The sequence below is a fragment of the Hemicordylus capensis genome, chromosome 4, assembly GCF_027244095.1.
Source record: "Hemicordylus capensis ecotype Gifberg chromosome 4, rHemCap1.1.pri, whole genome shotgun sequence".
NCBI classification, from domain to species: domain Eukaryota; kingdom Metazoa; phylum Chordata; class Lepidosauria; order Squamata; family Cordylidae; genus Hemicordylus; species Hemicordylus capensis.
In genome coordinates, this window is record NC_069660.1 from 137,474,007 (window position 1) to 137,489,599 (window position 15,593).

The 15,593-nt window shown below is 42.2% G+C and overlaps 2 protein-coding genes across 2 annotated transcripts in view; both read left to right on the forward strand.

Moving 5' to 3' along the window:
- DDX59 (DEAD-box helicase 59) overlaps positions 1 to 3,806 on the forward strand; it is a 41,749-nt gene extending 37,943 nt beyond the window's left edge. Inside the window, exon 9 of the mRNA XM_053244033.1 lies at positions 439 to 3,806. Within this exon, the coding sequence (XP_053100008.1) occupies positions 439 to 702 (264 nt within the window). The 3' untranslated portion in view covers positions 703 to 3,806. The remainder of the gene's footprint in view (positions 1 to 438) is intronic.
- Positions 3,807 to 9,485: 5,679 nt separating this feature from the next.
- The window catches only part of KIF14 (kinesin family member 14), a 79,174-nt gene continuing 73,066 nt past the window's right edge, over positions 9,486 to 15,593 (forward strand). Inside the window, exon 1 of the mRNA XM_053248404.1 lies at positions 9,486 to 9,611. The gene's annotated coding sequence lies outside the window, so the exon portion shown is untranslated. The remainder of the gene's footprint in view (positions 9,612 to 15,593) is intronic.

Sequence of the window (15,593 nt, forward strand, 5' to 3'; positions counted from 1 at the left end):
AATGTGCCATCCCCCAAAAGGCCCTGCTCCTACTGGATGTACCTTTGATGGCAAAGGCACCCTGAGCAGGGCCTCTGATGATAGTATGAGGAGGAATATATTTAAGAAGCTGGTCCTTCAGCTTCCCAGGCCTGTCACAGACTTAGAAACAATGTTAAATATGACATTTACTGAAGGGAGCCATCTGAGAACAAAGATCCTTGTATTTACTGATAGTAGTTTTTTTAATTTAGAATTGAAACTGGGGTGACCGTACTTTCAAAGAAGTTCACATTTCTACTTGAGAGGGGGTGGTTAAGTTTCATATCATGCACAGCTTGATTCGTCATAATCCAATTCTGTTCTAACCAAGGTGAATATAATTAACTGCAGGGTTTTATTTAGTTTTATGTGAGCCATAATTTGGCCAAGTTTAAAGTCTGTTGCTCTCATTTTCAGGTTGGAAGAGCAGGACGACTGGGTCACAGTGGAACCGCGATTACTTTTATTAATAACAACAGCAAGAAACTTTTCTGGGATGTGGTAAAGCGAGTGAAACCAACAGGCACTATTCTCCCATCCCAGTTACTAAATTCCCCATATCTACACGACCAGAAAAGAAAAGAACAACAAAGAAGTAAACAGTCACAGGATGGTCTTGTAACAGGGGATAATCTTATGGACATAATTAGAAAACATGACAGAAGGCTTTCTCAAAAATAATGAACAGTTCTGTATTTGTGAATTCTGTATAGCTTGTAATAAGTCCTGAATATTAACTTAAATTCTCTGGACACAATCCAAAGTAAGCACTTTGAAGTCCAATTGGCGTTAGTGACAGTTCAGCAAATGCTTAAATGCTCTCTTCCATTGGAATCAGTCTTTAACCTATGTTTTAATTGACTCTTACATTTGCATCCCATCATTTCTACTTCAGAGTAGCATTTTAACATCACACTTGGTGTTGCATTGCTGACAGAGTGATGAGTCCAAGGGTGTTCAATAAGCTTTGCGACAGAGAGCTATTTCATACACTGTATTTTGAATTTGGATTCAAAATACACCCAAGCTTAAATGGCAAAATACTTTGGTACACTCAAATGGCTTGCCTTTCCCTCAAATGTAGAAGCAATGAACATGTGCCTGTGTCATTCACAATTAACATGCTCTACAAGATTCCACAGATATGGCTGCAGAGCTGCCTTTACCCTTTAGTGTGGGTAATCAAGATGCATTTCATTTATCCAGGGGCGGCGGCAGGGTGGCAGCAATTATATTGGCCTGATTTGTGATTTACTGTTCATCTCTTTAAAAAAAAAAAAAAAGTAATCCCTTCTAGTCCTAGTTCAGACTTGAATTAATTGGGCAGATATTTTCAGTTCTAACACTTCCAACTGCTAGCCTGATCCAGGATGCGGGGAGCAGCAAAATGGTGGAGGATGAAGAACTATTGGACTGGGCTGGATGCTTCACTCTCTAATTTTGTCTGAGCTAGTACCCATGCTACCAGTTTAAAGCCTTTAGAAGAAAAGCAAAAAGCAAGACACATTTTCTTCTGTATGACCATTTAGCTTTCTATTAGAAATTGAAAGGTTGCAAAAGAGCTAACTGAAGAGTCTTTATTAATCTAGTCCTCAGTGTGTGTTGAACAGTAGTGATATGTGAGAGTAAAAATTATGTAAAAGTTGTTTGCTTTTGCTGCTGCTGCTGTTGTGAATTTCCACTATATTCTTAAATTTTAACTTCATTTAATAATGGCAGCTGAATGTACTTCTTCCATCCCATAGTCTTTGACCCTACTTTTACCACCCCCACTTTCTCTTGCCCAGTGCATGCACGTGTTTATATGTGCCGAATGAGGATGACACTTCATCTGATGAAATGGACTGCAGTGCACGAAAACTTAGGCTAAAATAAATTTGTTCACCTTTAAGGTGCTATTAGGCTCTGTATTTGCTGCAGCAGACTATCATGGCTCCCCCTTTGGAAGTTTGCTGTTTGGGACTGTTAATCATTAGAATGCAGAAGATTCTATACCCCACCTTGAACAGGAACCTTTCATCATTTTTAAAAATAGATAAAACTTATTATTTTAAATTCATTTGGCCTGCAGTCAGCAGAACCTCTGAGTGTGCCTGACTGATTATGATCAATCCATATAAACTAGCATTGTAGTTTATCCAGTCATGGAAGAATAGCCACATTAGTCTGTTGCAGCAAAAACAACAGAGCCCTGTGACACCTTATTCCACAGTAAGTATGATTGTGTTTAAGCTTTTGTGCACCTGTGTATGCCACAAATGGGTTCAGTCTTTTTAAGGTGCCACAGGGCCTTAAAGACTCATTCTCATTCTCTTTTTGGGTTCAAACTGAGTTTTCTCACTTGCCTTGATATACTAGTATCATATTTCCGAGGCATCACCTCCATGATAATCAGAGAAACTGCCTCATTTTATTGTTGTAGAGGACCTCCTCAGAAGCTTCTCTCTAGAAGGCAAATGGTGGAAGGGCAATGCCAAATGCTGATTGGGGAAGACCAAGGGTGAGAGCAGAAAATTCTACCTGAATAATCTTGGAATCAGGTGGAAATTGATTTATTTCTATATTGGATACTAGGTTTTGATGTGCCTTTTAACATGAGGATCTAAACTGCATCAGGAACCTCTTGGGACTATAGAGGTTTTCAAACAAGCAAAAAGAGCATTTGTCATGTAAACTGCTGGAGGAAATTACTATGAAACTTCACAATTTCTTGGGCCATAAAAATCTGAATTTTACATGCCAATGGTCTAGCTTAGAAAAATACAGCTTGGTTCCAAAGGTGCCCTTCTCCTAGCAGAAAGGCTCTTCTGTTCCTGGAAGTGCTGCTTGTGACCAAGCAGGAGGTTGTTCTGTGAGGAAGTGACCCTAAAAACAGAGGCCTTTCATCTGTGCAAGCCATTGCAAAAGCTCTATCACGACCTCTTTATGGCTCACTAGAGTTTATATGCTGGCCTGTGTCTTCCTTATTCACCATGGGTTGTATTTTAAGTAGCACAAGCAGAGCAGTATTCCCACAAGCAGACTTCCCTGCCCTTACTGGGGCAGTTTCCTGAACCCCCCTGAATTATACATAAATAAGTACTGCTCCTGGGGGCCAGCGGACCCTTAGAAACTGTGTGAGGTGGGATGTTGTGGGGGCTACAGTAAGATGTAGGAGTTCCCAGAAATCACATAGATACACTTGCCTTGCAGAGGTATTTGCACTATCTGCAAGAATGTATGCCATTCTCTAGGCCCTCTTGACTCTGCAGAGAAGCTTTTCAGGGGAACTGCACTAGGGAGGAGTAGGCAAGGAAAAAAACTTGCATGAGTGCCATTTTGATCATGTTGCTTGGACTACAACCAACTCCTAACACAACACCCATACTTTATGGTGCTGCCCTGTGAGAAGCCTTCCACTTCCACTCGAGCAAATGTTCATGGCATAGCTCTAATATTTTCTCCTTCCCATCAAAGTTATTTGATCAAAACTGTAGGCTTGAAGATGTGAACTCTATGAAAACTACTTAACCCAAGTTTTGTGGCATGTGTTTAAGGCTCCACAGGTCTTGTATTTGACGAATCTATTCTTTTATTTTTATAACAACATTTCTTGGATGGGAATGTTGCTTGGCTTATACATTTTCTACACGTTGGGTTTTTGTACCAGAAAATGTATAGGTTTTCTATTTTGAAAGATTTTTTTTTAATGTAAAATAAGTCTTAATTTAAAAAAAAACCTGTCAAAAGATGAAATGAATTACAGTTACATAAGTAAAAATAAAACTTTAGATTAATACATAAAACCTGACTTACTAAAAGTACAATGTGAAGATGAGATTCATAGGAATTCCAAGGTACAGCATTAATCTCAAATACAGTGGAATTAATACAGTACATTTTTAAAATATGGACAGACTTACTGGATTAGTGTCTTGCTGCAGCAGAGAGCAGCATACAGCTGAGATCTGTTAAAAACCCTCAATCATGTATCTGCCACTTCAAAGTTCTGTTAGAAACATTTTGGAACAGTTTGGGAAGAGATCAGTTTACAGCCTGAGCTTATGCACAACTCAAATGCTCTGGTAGCCAGGAACCACCCATGACTTTGAGTGGGGGAGGGTCAGGCATAGGGAGGAGGTCAATTTTCAGCACACTAATTATTTCATTAAAAACAATTATTAAGATATTAATAGAAACAATCATTAGTTACTTGTGGACCCCCCACCCCCAAATCAAGAAACCCACAATTTTAACCAAGGATAGTAGCCAGAAAATAGGCCCTATCCACGCTTAGTGGGGCTAAGTGGAATGGATGCCAACCTTAAACAAATCCCAAGTGGTCTTCTCTTGCCAAATTGCTGTCGCTTTCAGGCTGCAATTCTGGGCATGTTTACTTGAGAGTAAACCTCAATGGATACACTGTGGGATGTATTTCCAAGGAAAGATGGTATTATAAGATGGCACTGTTAGGCAGTTTCCAGAGAGGACAGAAGATGATCCTCTTTGGAGAAGAAGGAACTGACCAAAAGAGTGAGCCTCTGCCTTTCTGGGGTACGCTGTGCCTGATGCTGCTGCCACTGCTGGTTCAACCCAACATTGCCATTGCTGCTCAAGCATTAAGTGGCTCACTCACTCGATCCATTGTGGCCACACGCATCTCAAGCAATGATGGGTGAAGAGGTGAGTGAGCAGCCCCCACATTCCTTGAGCTAAAATGCCACCATGAAGTGGCTGTGCATTTGCACTTATGGTCAGGACTCCATTATGGACAAGAATGGCATTTGCAGCACTGGGCTCCACTTTAATCTGGGCAGCAGGGCATTCATCTGTTTTTTCTTAAGTGTGGGGGAGGGAGGAGGAGCAGACAGACTTCCATTTGGTGTGAAAAAGGGGCCTGAGACACACCTCAATCATTCGTGCACACCCCTAATTAAAACTTAATATTAAAATCTATGAGTCTGATTAAAAGACTAGGTGAACAAATGCATCTTGACCGCCTTTTAAAAAGTTATCAGTGATGGGGAGGCTCTTATTTTGACAGGGAGCACATTCCAAATTCTTAGGGAGCAATGGAGAAGGCCTGTCCTGGCAGACCAGCTGATGGCAACTGCAGGCGGACCTTCCCAGATGACCTCAATAGGTGGCGGTGCTCATAACAAAGAAGGCATTCTCTTAAATACCCTAGACTGTTTAGGGCTTTATGGGTTATAACCAGCACTTTGTATTTTGCCCCAAAGCATATTGGCAGCCAGTGCAGTTCTTTTAGTGAAAGTATAATGTGGTCTTTTCAGGATGACCCAGATAACAACCTGTTTGCTGCATGTTGCACCAATGGCAGTTTCTGGACTACATACAGAGGCAGCCCCATATAGAGTGCATAACAGTAATCAAGTCTGGAAGTTACCAGCATATGACCTACTGTTCTGAGGTCATGTATCTCAATAAATAACCAAAGCTCATAGATAGCACCTCTGGCCACTGCCTCAACCTGGCCACTGCCTCAACCTGAGACAGCAGAGAGAGGTTTGGATCTAGAAGCACTCCAAGATTGTACTTGTTCATTGTGGGGAGTGTAACCCCATCCAGGACAGGCAGATCAAAGTTTCCCCCTGAGTTCTGACCCCACATAATAAGTACCTCCATCTTTATTTGGATTCAGTCTTATTTTATTATCCCTTATCCAGCCTATTACCACCTCCATGCAGGCATTTAGGGAGATTATGCTTTTTCCCAATGATGCTGACATGGGAAAATAGATTTGGGTGTCATCAGCATACTGATAACACTCTGCACCAAATCTCCAGATGATCTTTCCCAATAGTTCCATGTAGATGTTAAAAAGCTTTCAGACTGTATGGAGTCTTATGGGTCTCCATACAGGAGTTCTTGTTTTGAACAGCAACAGTCTTCAAGTGACACCATCTGCCTGAGAGGTTGGAGTGAAACTACTGCAAAGGAGTGCCTCCCACTCCAAACCCCCTCAGACGCTCCAGAAGGATACCATGGTCAATAGTATCAAAAGCCACCGAGAGATCCAAAAGGACCTACAGAGTCACACTCTATCAATTCCTAGTAGGAGATTGTCCATCAGGCCAACCAAGGCAGTCTCCACCCCATAGCCTGCACGGAAACCAGTTTGAAATGGATCTAGATAATCTGTTTCATCCAGAACCATCGGGAACTGAAAAGCCACCACCCTTTCAATTACCTTGCCCAGCCATGGAAGGTTGCATATGGGCATGGGTGTGGGGACAATGCGGGGGAGGAATAACATCCCTTGGCCACCATGGTCAGGAGAAGCCTCCAAGGCACCCCCAAATTTGCCGGCTGGGAGTGTGAAGCATGCCCCTCTCCTTCCCAGCCAGTATTTCATTGAAATGGAGGCTGGCTTGGGGCTCCTCACCCCCCGCATCACTGTTAGCTGTTAGCGAGGCAGAGAGGGGAGAAACCAATGAAACGCTTGTTAGGAAGGATCCATAGTGGCCACTTCCTGTGTCCATGTTGGATTCAGGGGGCATGTTCAGTGCCAGGATGGGGCCTTTCAGCCCCGTTGCCGTGTTTCCCTACCCCAGTCAGTGATTTGTTGAATCAGTGACTGGGAGCTCCTTTCTCTGTGAGTAGAGAAAGGAGCTCCCAGTCAGCGATTCAACAAACCGCTGACTGAAGAGGGGAAACTTTGAAGTGGGGCTGAACAGCCCAATCCCGGCACAGACCACGCCCACTGTGTCTGATGTGGACACAGTGTGTGTGGCTTGGGTGCACATGTGCTAATGCATGCACAGAAATCAGTGAAGGGAGCCACTAGTGGGACCTCCCTACACAGCTGGAGACAGGCCTATAATTGCTTAAATCTAAGGGGTTCAATGTAGGCTTCTTCAAAAGAGGTCTAATTTTATTTACTTAAGATATTTTTATACCACCCAAAACTTGCGTCTCTGGGTGGCTAATAACTGCCTCCTTAAGACAGGATGGCATTCTGCCCTCCCTCAGATAAGCATTTATGATATCTACTAGGCCACCCTGTAATAACCTCTCTACCAGAGAGTATAAGCCATATCGGACATTCTTTTGTTGATGCTATCACTGCCTTCCCAGCAGCACACATTTTGGGCTTTATCTCTCCCATTCAAGCATCCCATGGAAGAGTCTTTGTGGGTTGTTTGCTTGAATCGAGGAGATTAAGCCATACAAATGCACTACTGAGAAGAAAGCAGTGGCAGTGAGCAACAGAGTGGAGGGGCAGGCACAAGAGTCACTACTATAGCAGTAGCCGGTGGGCAGAGGGTTGAGTCAGGGTGTAGTGGAGGGTCACAAGTGCCCGAAGGAATCCTTCCAGTCTGTTATCTGTCGAAGGCACTAATGTAAGTGAGGCCATACTCTTGAGTTGTATGTGCATAGGACTGCAGAGATTTGATCATGGTGTATGAAATAAAGTAAATCCAGATAGGTAGCCAGGAATTATGATTTCTATTCATATGATTTCTCAAGTAATTTCAATTTGAAAGGCTGAATAGCCAAGACCTGTCTGGATTACTTGAAAAGTGAACTATCCTGCACAAAAAAGACATCTGGCCTGTGTCGAGGTGCAGTGCTGAATTTGAAGGAAGATGCTTCAGTTTAAAGAGAGGTGAAACTATCTGTAATTGTATGTATTCTTGGATAATTGGTCTGAAGTACAGCTACAACTGGAATGAACTACTTAATGCCAATAAACAGGGCATTATTTATTGTAGGGGGTGGGGATAATCCAGAACTGGGGAAGTTGTGTGATCTTCAAACCATCTCTTTGGAGAAATACAAAACATTTATTTCGCAGGTCTGAAAACGCACTTTGCAGTCTTGTGTCCGAAAGGGAAGGGAAGGGTTGGGTCCTGCACTGTATTCCCAATAGACAGGAAGTAGCTTTCAGTAAAGGTAAAGTGTGCCATCAAGTCGATTTTGACTCCCGGCCACAGAGCCCTGTGGTTTTCTTTGGTAGAATACAGGAGTGGGGTACCATTGCCTCCTTGTGCACACCTTATGAGATGATGCCTTTCAGCATCTTCCTATATTACTGCTGCCCGATGTATGTGTTTCCCATAGTCTGGGAAACATACTAGCGGGGATTTGAACTGGTAACCTTCTCCCAAGCTTTAAATACATTTTGATGGCATTTCTTTTGGGACAGGTGATGTGAATTCAGTTCGTCCCTGGGTCCACCTTTTAGCCAATCAAACAGACTCAGTGGGAACACAATTGAGGCATTTATTGCACTGCAGTTGCAACAGGTAATCAGAGGGCTTTATGCTCTCAAACTGATTACAAATTGGTTATAGGTGCATCTTACATTTATACAAACAATCTGAATGATGCTGATACCCTAGACATAGTATACGTGGCAACAAAATGGTGGACTAAGTATCTAGTACGCATGCGAATGATTCATTGTTCATCTGGTGATCACTCCTTATTTGGTTACATCCTGTTTTCTTAACTGTCAGCAAAGAACAGTGAGAATCCTGTGAGAACCAAGTTTCTTTAGATACAATTTAGTGGAGAGAGATAATGACGTTGATCATGTGAGGCTGTGATGTCCCTGAGCTGGCCTGAGCTGGGCTGGGGTTACTTTAAGTTAGAGTGAGGTATTCTAAGTAAAATGGAGTTACTTTCTGTTTTCTACACAAACAGGCTCGAAAACTTTTTGTGTGTGGTAAAAACAGTATATAAATATTATTTAAAACAAAACAAAATGGTGAGCATTTCTAGAAGGAGAGGCTGGGGAGAAGCAAAACATAATCTTTTTATGATCATTTATCTTGCCCTTCACAAGGTGCAAGAAATTGACCATTAAGTGTCATTTTTAGTATGTCCACAGTTTTGTGATGTTGAATCAAAAATGGGGAAATCTGAAACAACAAGCAAAACAACAATGAAAACCCCTTGGCATATTGGTTGGACAAATGAACCAAAAACAGCTCCACTGCCCATAAAGGGGAAGCCACTTTTGGAAGGGTGGTATATAAATCAAATCAATCAATCAATCTAATAAATACATAAATAGCAGCTTCATTTTGGGAAGCCAGAGTGGCTTAGCTTGGAGAACAACCACGCCTTGTGCTGGGCTAGCACATCTCCTGTCAGCGGTTTGGCAGCACACACCCGGTTATCTTCACCCTATTATCTTGCGACTCTCGATTTGGGCCGTGGACAGGGGTGTAACTACTATTAGACAAGGGGAGGTGGTTGCCTGGTGGCCCCACTGCCTTGGGGGGCCCCCCAGAGACACCTCACATGACTCCCCATTGCCCCCTGCCCAGCCCCAAGGCCCCTCAGCCACTTGCCCTGTTTGCCCTCTCTCCTGCTTGTCCTCCTGGCCAGCAATCTAAGCAGCAGGCAAGCTGCCTGCAAAGAGCTCCTTTTCTCCCCGCCAATCAGCTGATCAGTGGGTGGGCGGGGCTTCCAGGGAGGCCTCTGTGTAGGCCTTCGTGAAGCCTGAACTGGAGTAGGCCTGCAGGGAGGCCCCAAGCAAGCAAGCAAGGAAGGAAGGAGGCAGGCAGGCAGGCAGGCAGGCAGAGTGGCCCCCACAGCTCTCTGCAAGCAGACCCTCTGCCCAGCCCAGCATTTGTCAGGTAGAATGTGAACTCCTTTTTGTGGTTACCCCACCCACCCATATATAGGGATCTGCTTGCCATAGGGCTTTGATAGGGAGGGGGGAGAGACTGAGAAGTCTCTGGATATTTAATTTAAAACAGCTGGGAAAATTTGCTGGCTTAAAAAAAACTGTCTAAAAAGTCCTATAAGTGGCTTGTTTCATGGCAGAAAATTATAAAAACTTCTGGAACAAACAATATTGTATGTATGTATTCATTCATTCATTCATTTATAAATGCACTTATGCTCAAGTTGTTTTGCAACCCAGAAGGTCTGAGTGAGAACTGTGAAGCATGTGTGGTGCTTTTATTTTATTTTTCTTGTGTGTGAACTGCTCCCCAGTAACTCTCAGGGACTTCAGAGTCAATCTGGCCAACATGTGAATGCAGCACCTCCATTCCAGAGGAGATGTGTGTTAAAGGGCTTTAAAAGCCTCCTGTGAAAAAACTCCTGCCATCAAACTTTACTGAATTTGTTCAAAATTCTAAGAAAACATACATAGGCTCACCCTGCATGGTTGAAAGTCTCCTTTGCTAATCTGCAGCGAGGGTCCCATTTTAATAGTGTTTCTAGTGTGTTCTAGGCATTAAAAGTAGCACAAATATATAGTATTCAATATATATCACTATATATTGTGAAATGTGTGTGTGTGTATTCAGTGAAATGTATTTCTAGGCAGCATACTTATTTTGAAATATCAGACTTAAATCCTTGGGGGCCTGGGGTGTGCTGAGGCCCTGGACTTTGCGGGGGGGCATTTCAAAATCTCGTCTCTGGGGCCCACTCCAACCTTGCTACGCCCCTGCTCCCCTAGCCCGATTTTCCCTGATCGTGAGAATAGCCCCATTATATTTTGATGTTAGGATACTAATTGTTTTAATTCATGACCTAAGACTGCTTATGTTCAGCAGCATCATGTTTCTTCTTCTTTATGTTACTTGTAGGACAGATTCACATCCACTTGATTCATCCACTTGATTGCTGCAACCAACACATCTTGTCCAAGGCATACTAGTATTCTGTGAATTCTATTCACACAATGCAGAACACAATAGCAAATTGTATTTATGTATGCTTTTATTTAAAGGGATTTTTAAGCAGTCAAATTTCCAGGTGATTTACAAAGGGTTGGTTGTGGAATAACAGAGCAATGCAATTACAATTTTAAAATACAAATGTCCAAAAAACAATTAAAACTGCAGTTCAAATTTTAAAAATCAGGGAGAATAACATGTATTTGCCTGGCACAAAAAGAATAATAAGATGCACACCAGGTAAGTCTCCCTGGGAAGGGAATTCCATAGGTGGAATTCAGCTGAGAAGATCCTCTCTCCAGTCACCACCTGCCCTACCTCAGATAATGAGGGCACTTTGCAGAAAGCCTGTGAAGTTGATCTCAGGATATGGGCAGGTTGATGTGGAAGAAAAGATATACTGATTGAACTAGTAAACACAACAATACCGGTTACAATCCTATATGTGTTTCCAGAAGTGAAACAAATTTGGCAGAAGAATTCTTTTAAAAAAAGAAAACAAAGTGAATTTGTTTGCAGGAAGTCAAATGTGTCTTTAGTAGTGCCTGTATCAATCATTTCTAAAATAGTTTGCTGACCCACCAATATAGGTTCTCTTAGATGATCATTTACCTCCTCACAGTTAGTAATACTGCTGACCCTGCACTTGTGAACACCACTCTCTAATTTAGTGAGGTATCTCTGTTTGTGGTTCAGGCTTCATTTCATGAGCAGATTTTCTAAAATAACAATCAGCTTTCATATGCCCCCTTTCCCCACATTTGAAGCATTTTGTATCACTGTCTTTTCTCCTTAGAAAAGGTTTCTGAACCCCAAACCTTTCATTGGTAAAGGATTTTTCCTCTTTATTTACTAGTTTTTCTGTTGAACCAGAGCAGTTTGACTTTCTGCTTATCTCAGATTTACCATATCTAAAAGACGATTCTTCCCTATTAAGCACCAATTGATCAGCTAAGTTGCTCTCTAACTGTTTCTGGTGCCAAATCTTTTATTTTTATTTTCTGGTGCCAAATCTTATTTTTATTTTAACTGTTTCTGGTGCCAAAGATTTTATTTTTATTTACACTCTTCGCATTGCTGAGAATCAAATCGAGCATTCACAATTAATTCAGCCATTTTATCCAGGGTGTCTGTTCTTCTTCAACAAATGCAATAACTGGGTACCAATTCAATATAAGACTTCTGTGGTTTAGGCTGCAGTTTTCCTTAAAAATTCAGGTCCTATTTTAAATCTTTTGTATACAGCTTGTTTGAACTCATCATATGATGTAGCCTGTCCTCCATGAATCTGTCTAAGCCCTTTTTAAAGCCATCACAGCTTCTGGCTATCACCACATCCCATAGCAAGGAATTCCATAAATTAATTATGCACTGTGTGAAAAAGTACTTCCGCTTGTCTGTCCTAAATTTCCCAACCTTCAGTTTCATGGGTGTTGGACTTCCTTGACAATTCTCCACTCACATATATGTTGAATTGGATCACATGATGGTCACGGCTACCCTGGTTCTAGTGTTGTGAGAGAGGGAGAACAATTTCTCTCTATCTACCCTCTCCACTCCATGCATAATTTTATACACTTAGATCATGTATCTCCTTAGTTGCCTTTTTCCCAAGGTGAAGAGCCCCAGATGCTGTAGCCTTGCCTCATAAGGAAAGTGCTCCAGGCCCCTGATCATTTTGGTTTCCCTCTTCTGCACCTTTTCCAGTTCTACAGTATCCTTCTTAAGATATGGTGACCAAAGCTGTACACAGTACTCAAGATGTGGCCGCACCATAGATTTGTATAAGGGCATTATAATATTAGAAGTTTTCTTTTCAATCCCCCTCCTAATGATTTCTAGCATGGAATTAGCTTTTTTCACAGCTGCCACGCACTGAGATGACACTTTCAATGAGCTGTCCACCACAACCCCAAGATCTCTCTCCTGGTCAGTCACCAACAGCTCAGATCCCATCAGTATATATGTGAAGTTGGTGGGTTTTTGCCCCAATGTGCATCTCTTTACACTTGCCAGCACTGAACTGAATTTGCCACTTTGTCACCCACTCACCCAGTTTGGAGAGATCTTTTTGGAGTTCCTCACGACCTGTTGTGGATTTCACTACCCTAAATAGTTTAATGTCATCTGGAAATTTGGCCACTTCACTGGTCACCCCAACATCTAGATCGTTTATGAACAAATTAAAGAGCACTGGTCCCAGTATTGATCCCTGGGGGACCCCACTTCCTACCTCCCTCCATTGTGAAAACTGTCCATTTATTCCTACACTCTGTTTCCTGTCCTTCAACCAGTTACCGATCCACACATAAACCTGTCCCCTTATTCCATGACTGCTAAGTTTACTCAAGAGCCTTTGATGGGGAACTTTATCAAAAGCTTTTTGGAAGTCTAAGTATACTATGTCAATGAGATCAACTTTTATCCACATGCCTGTTGACTCTCTCAAAGAACTCCAAAGACTAGTGAAGCAAGACTTTCCCTTGCAGAAGCCATGCTGGTTCTCCTTCGACAAGACCTGTTCTTCTTTATGCTTAACCATTTTGTCCTTAAGTATGTTTTCCAACAATTTACTCAGCACTGAAGTTAAGCTGACCAGCCAGTAATTTCCTGGATTCTCCCTGGATCCCTTCTTGAAAATTGGAGTCACATTGGCTACTTTCCATTCCTCTGGTACAGAGCCTGATTGTACGGATAAGTTATATATTTTTGCTAGGAGATTGGCAATTTCACATTTGAGTTATTATTATTTGCATTTATTTGCATTCCTTCAGAACTCTTGGGTGGATGCCATCTGGCGCTATTTGTTAATTTTTAGCTTTTTAAGACTGTTTAGAACATCCTCCCTTGTCACATCTAATTCACCCAGTTCCTCAGCCACTAAACCTGAAAAACTCAATTCTGGAGAGGCTATATGGTCAGTGCCGTGAAGACAGATGCAAAGAACTCATTCAGCTTCTCTGCAATCTCATCCTCCTGACTAATCCCTTTCACACCCTCATCATCGGAGGGTCCAACCGCCTCCCTGGCAGGTTTTCTACTTCTGATATATTTAAATAAGTTTTTGTTATTCCCCTTGACACTTCTAGCTATATGCTCGTCAAACTCTCTCTTTGCACCACTTACTGTGCCCTTGCATTTCTTTTGCCAGAATTTATGTTCCTTCCTGTTTTCTTCATTTGGGCAGGACTTCCATTTTCTGAAGGAAGTCTTCTTCCCTTTTAGAGCTTCCCTGACTTGTTAGCCATGCTGGCATCCTCCTGGATTTGGTGGTACCTTTCCTCCTTCTTGGTATACATTCCAACTGTGCTTCTAGTACCGTGGTTTTAAATTAGTTCCATGCCTTCTGGCGTGATTTGACCCACCTGACTTTCCCTTTCAACTTCCTTTTTACCATTCCCCTCATTTTTGAGAAGTTTCCTCTTCTGAAGTCCAACACATCAGTGTTGGACTTCCTTGACAATTCTCCACTCACATATATGCTGAATTGAATCACACTATGGTCACTGCTACCCAATGGTTCTGCAATTCTGACATCTCACACCAGATCCTGAGCACCACACGGGATTAAATTCAAAGTCACCATCTTTCTGGTTGCTTCTGCGACTAACTGTTCTAAGGCACAGTCATTTAGCACATCTAGAAATCTGGACTCTCTGTCATTACCTGTATGTGAATTTACCCAGTCTATGTGTGGGTAGTTGAAGTCACCCATTATTACTGCCCTGTCTCTCTTTGACACCTCTCTTGTTTGTCCAACTCCAGGTCACTCTCAGCGCTTTGATCCAGAGGGTATAAGCACGTCCCTAGTAACACATTTCCTTTCAGTCCTTGTAATGTTAGCCATAATGATTCTGTGGAGGACTCTGGTCCACCTAGGTTTTCTAGCTTATTGGAATCTATCCCTTCTTTGATATACAGTGCCACTCTTCCCCCAAACCTCCCCTCCCTGACCCTTCTATAGAGTTTATATCCAGGAATAATTGTGTCCTACTGGTTCTCACCACTCCACCAGGTTTCTGTTACACCCACTATATCTATGTTTTCATTAGTAACCAAGTACTCTAGCTCACGCATCTTGGCTCGGAGGCTTCTGGCATTGGTATACAGACCCCTATATGCCACCCTCACCAGGTGTTGGCATGTGCTTTCCCTCTAACCATCATTTGACCTGTTTGGCAAGCTGTCCTGTGTTTCCTTCTGCTCAACTCCTGGCTCTACTCTGTCCTCTTCTGGTTATCCAGACATAAAGAAGTGGTGTGAGAGGCACAGGCTATTCCATCCACTCTTGCCTTTGGTGCTGCTTCTTTAAACTTCCCTGCGCATCAGCAGAGAAGCAAGGAGAGTGGCTATTTAAACTTCACAACCAGCCCCGTGATCTGATAAGCTTTATTGCTGCCACCGATTGGCAGAGGCGTATCTAGGGAAAATAGCGCCCAGGGCAAGCACTGAAATTGTGCCCCCTGTCCAAACATCTGACACCCATCTTTCAGATAACTTTACCATAATATCAGCTCAAAAATACAAGTCATGCTCCTTAATCTTTTAATATTTCAAAAACTATTTAGCAGTGGACGTAGCCAGATCAAAAAATGCTGGAAAACTACAAATTTCAGTATGCTGGGGCTCATGAAATACACAAATACTATGTGGAGGTGTACTTGGAAAACTAAACAGAAGTGCCTGTCTAATTCTCTACTATGCATTGTAGCATCTCTATTACATATGTTTTAAAAATAAATGGAGAATTTGACTTTTCCCAGATACTCTGAAAATAATTAAAGGATATGCAGAGTAAACTGTGTCACTGCTTGGAATATATTCTAGTATTTCAGAAAGACAGTTAAAATGAGAGAAAGAGAGCAAGAAACTCCCAATACTTAATACTAAGGATTAAGGGCCTTAATATACTAAGGCCATTTGAGC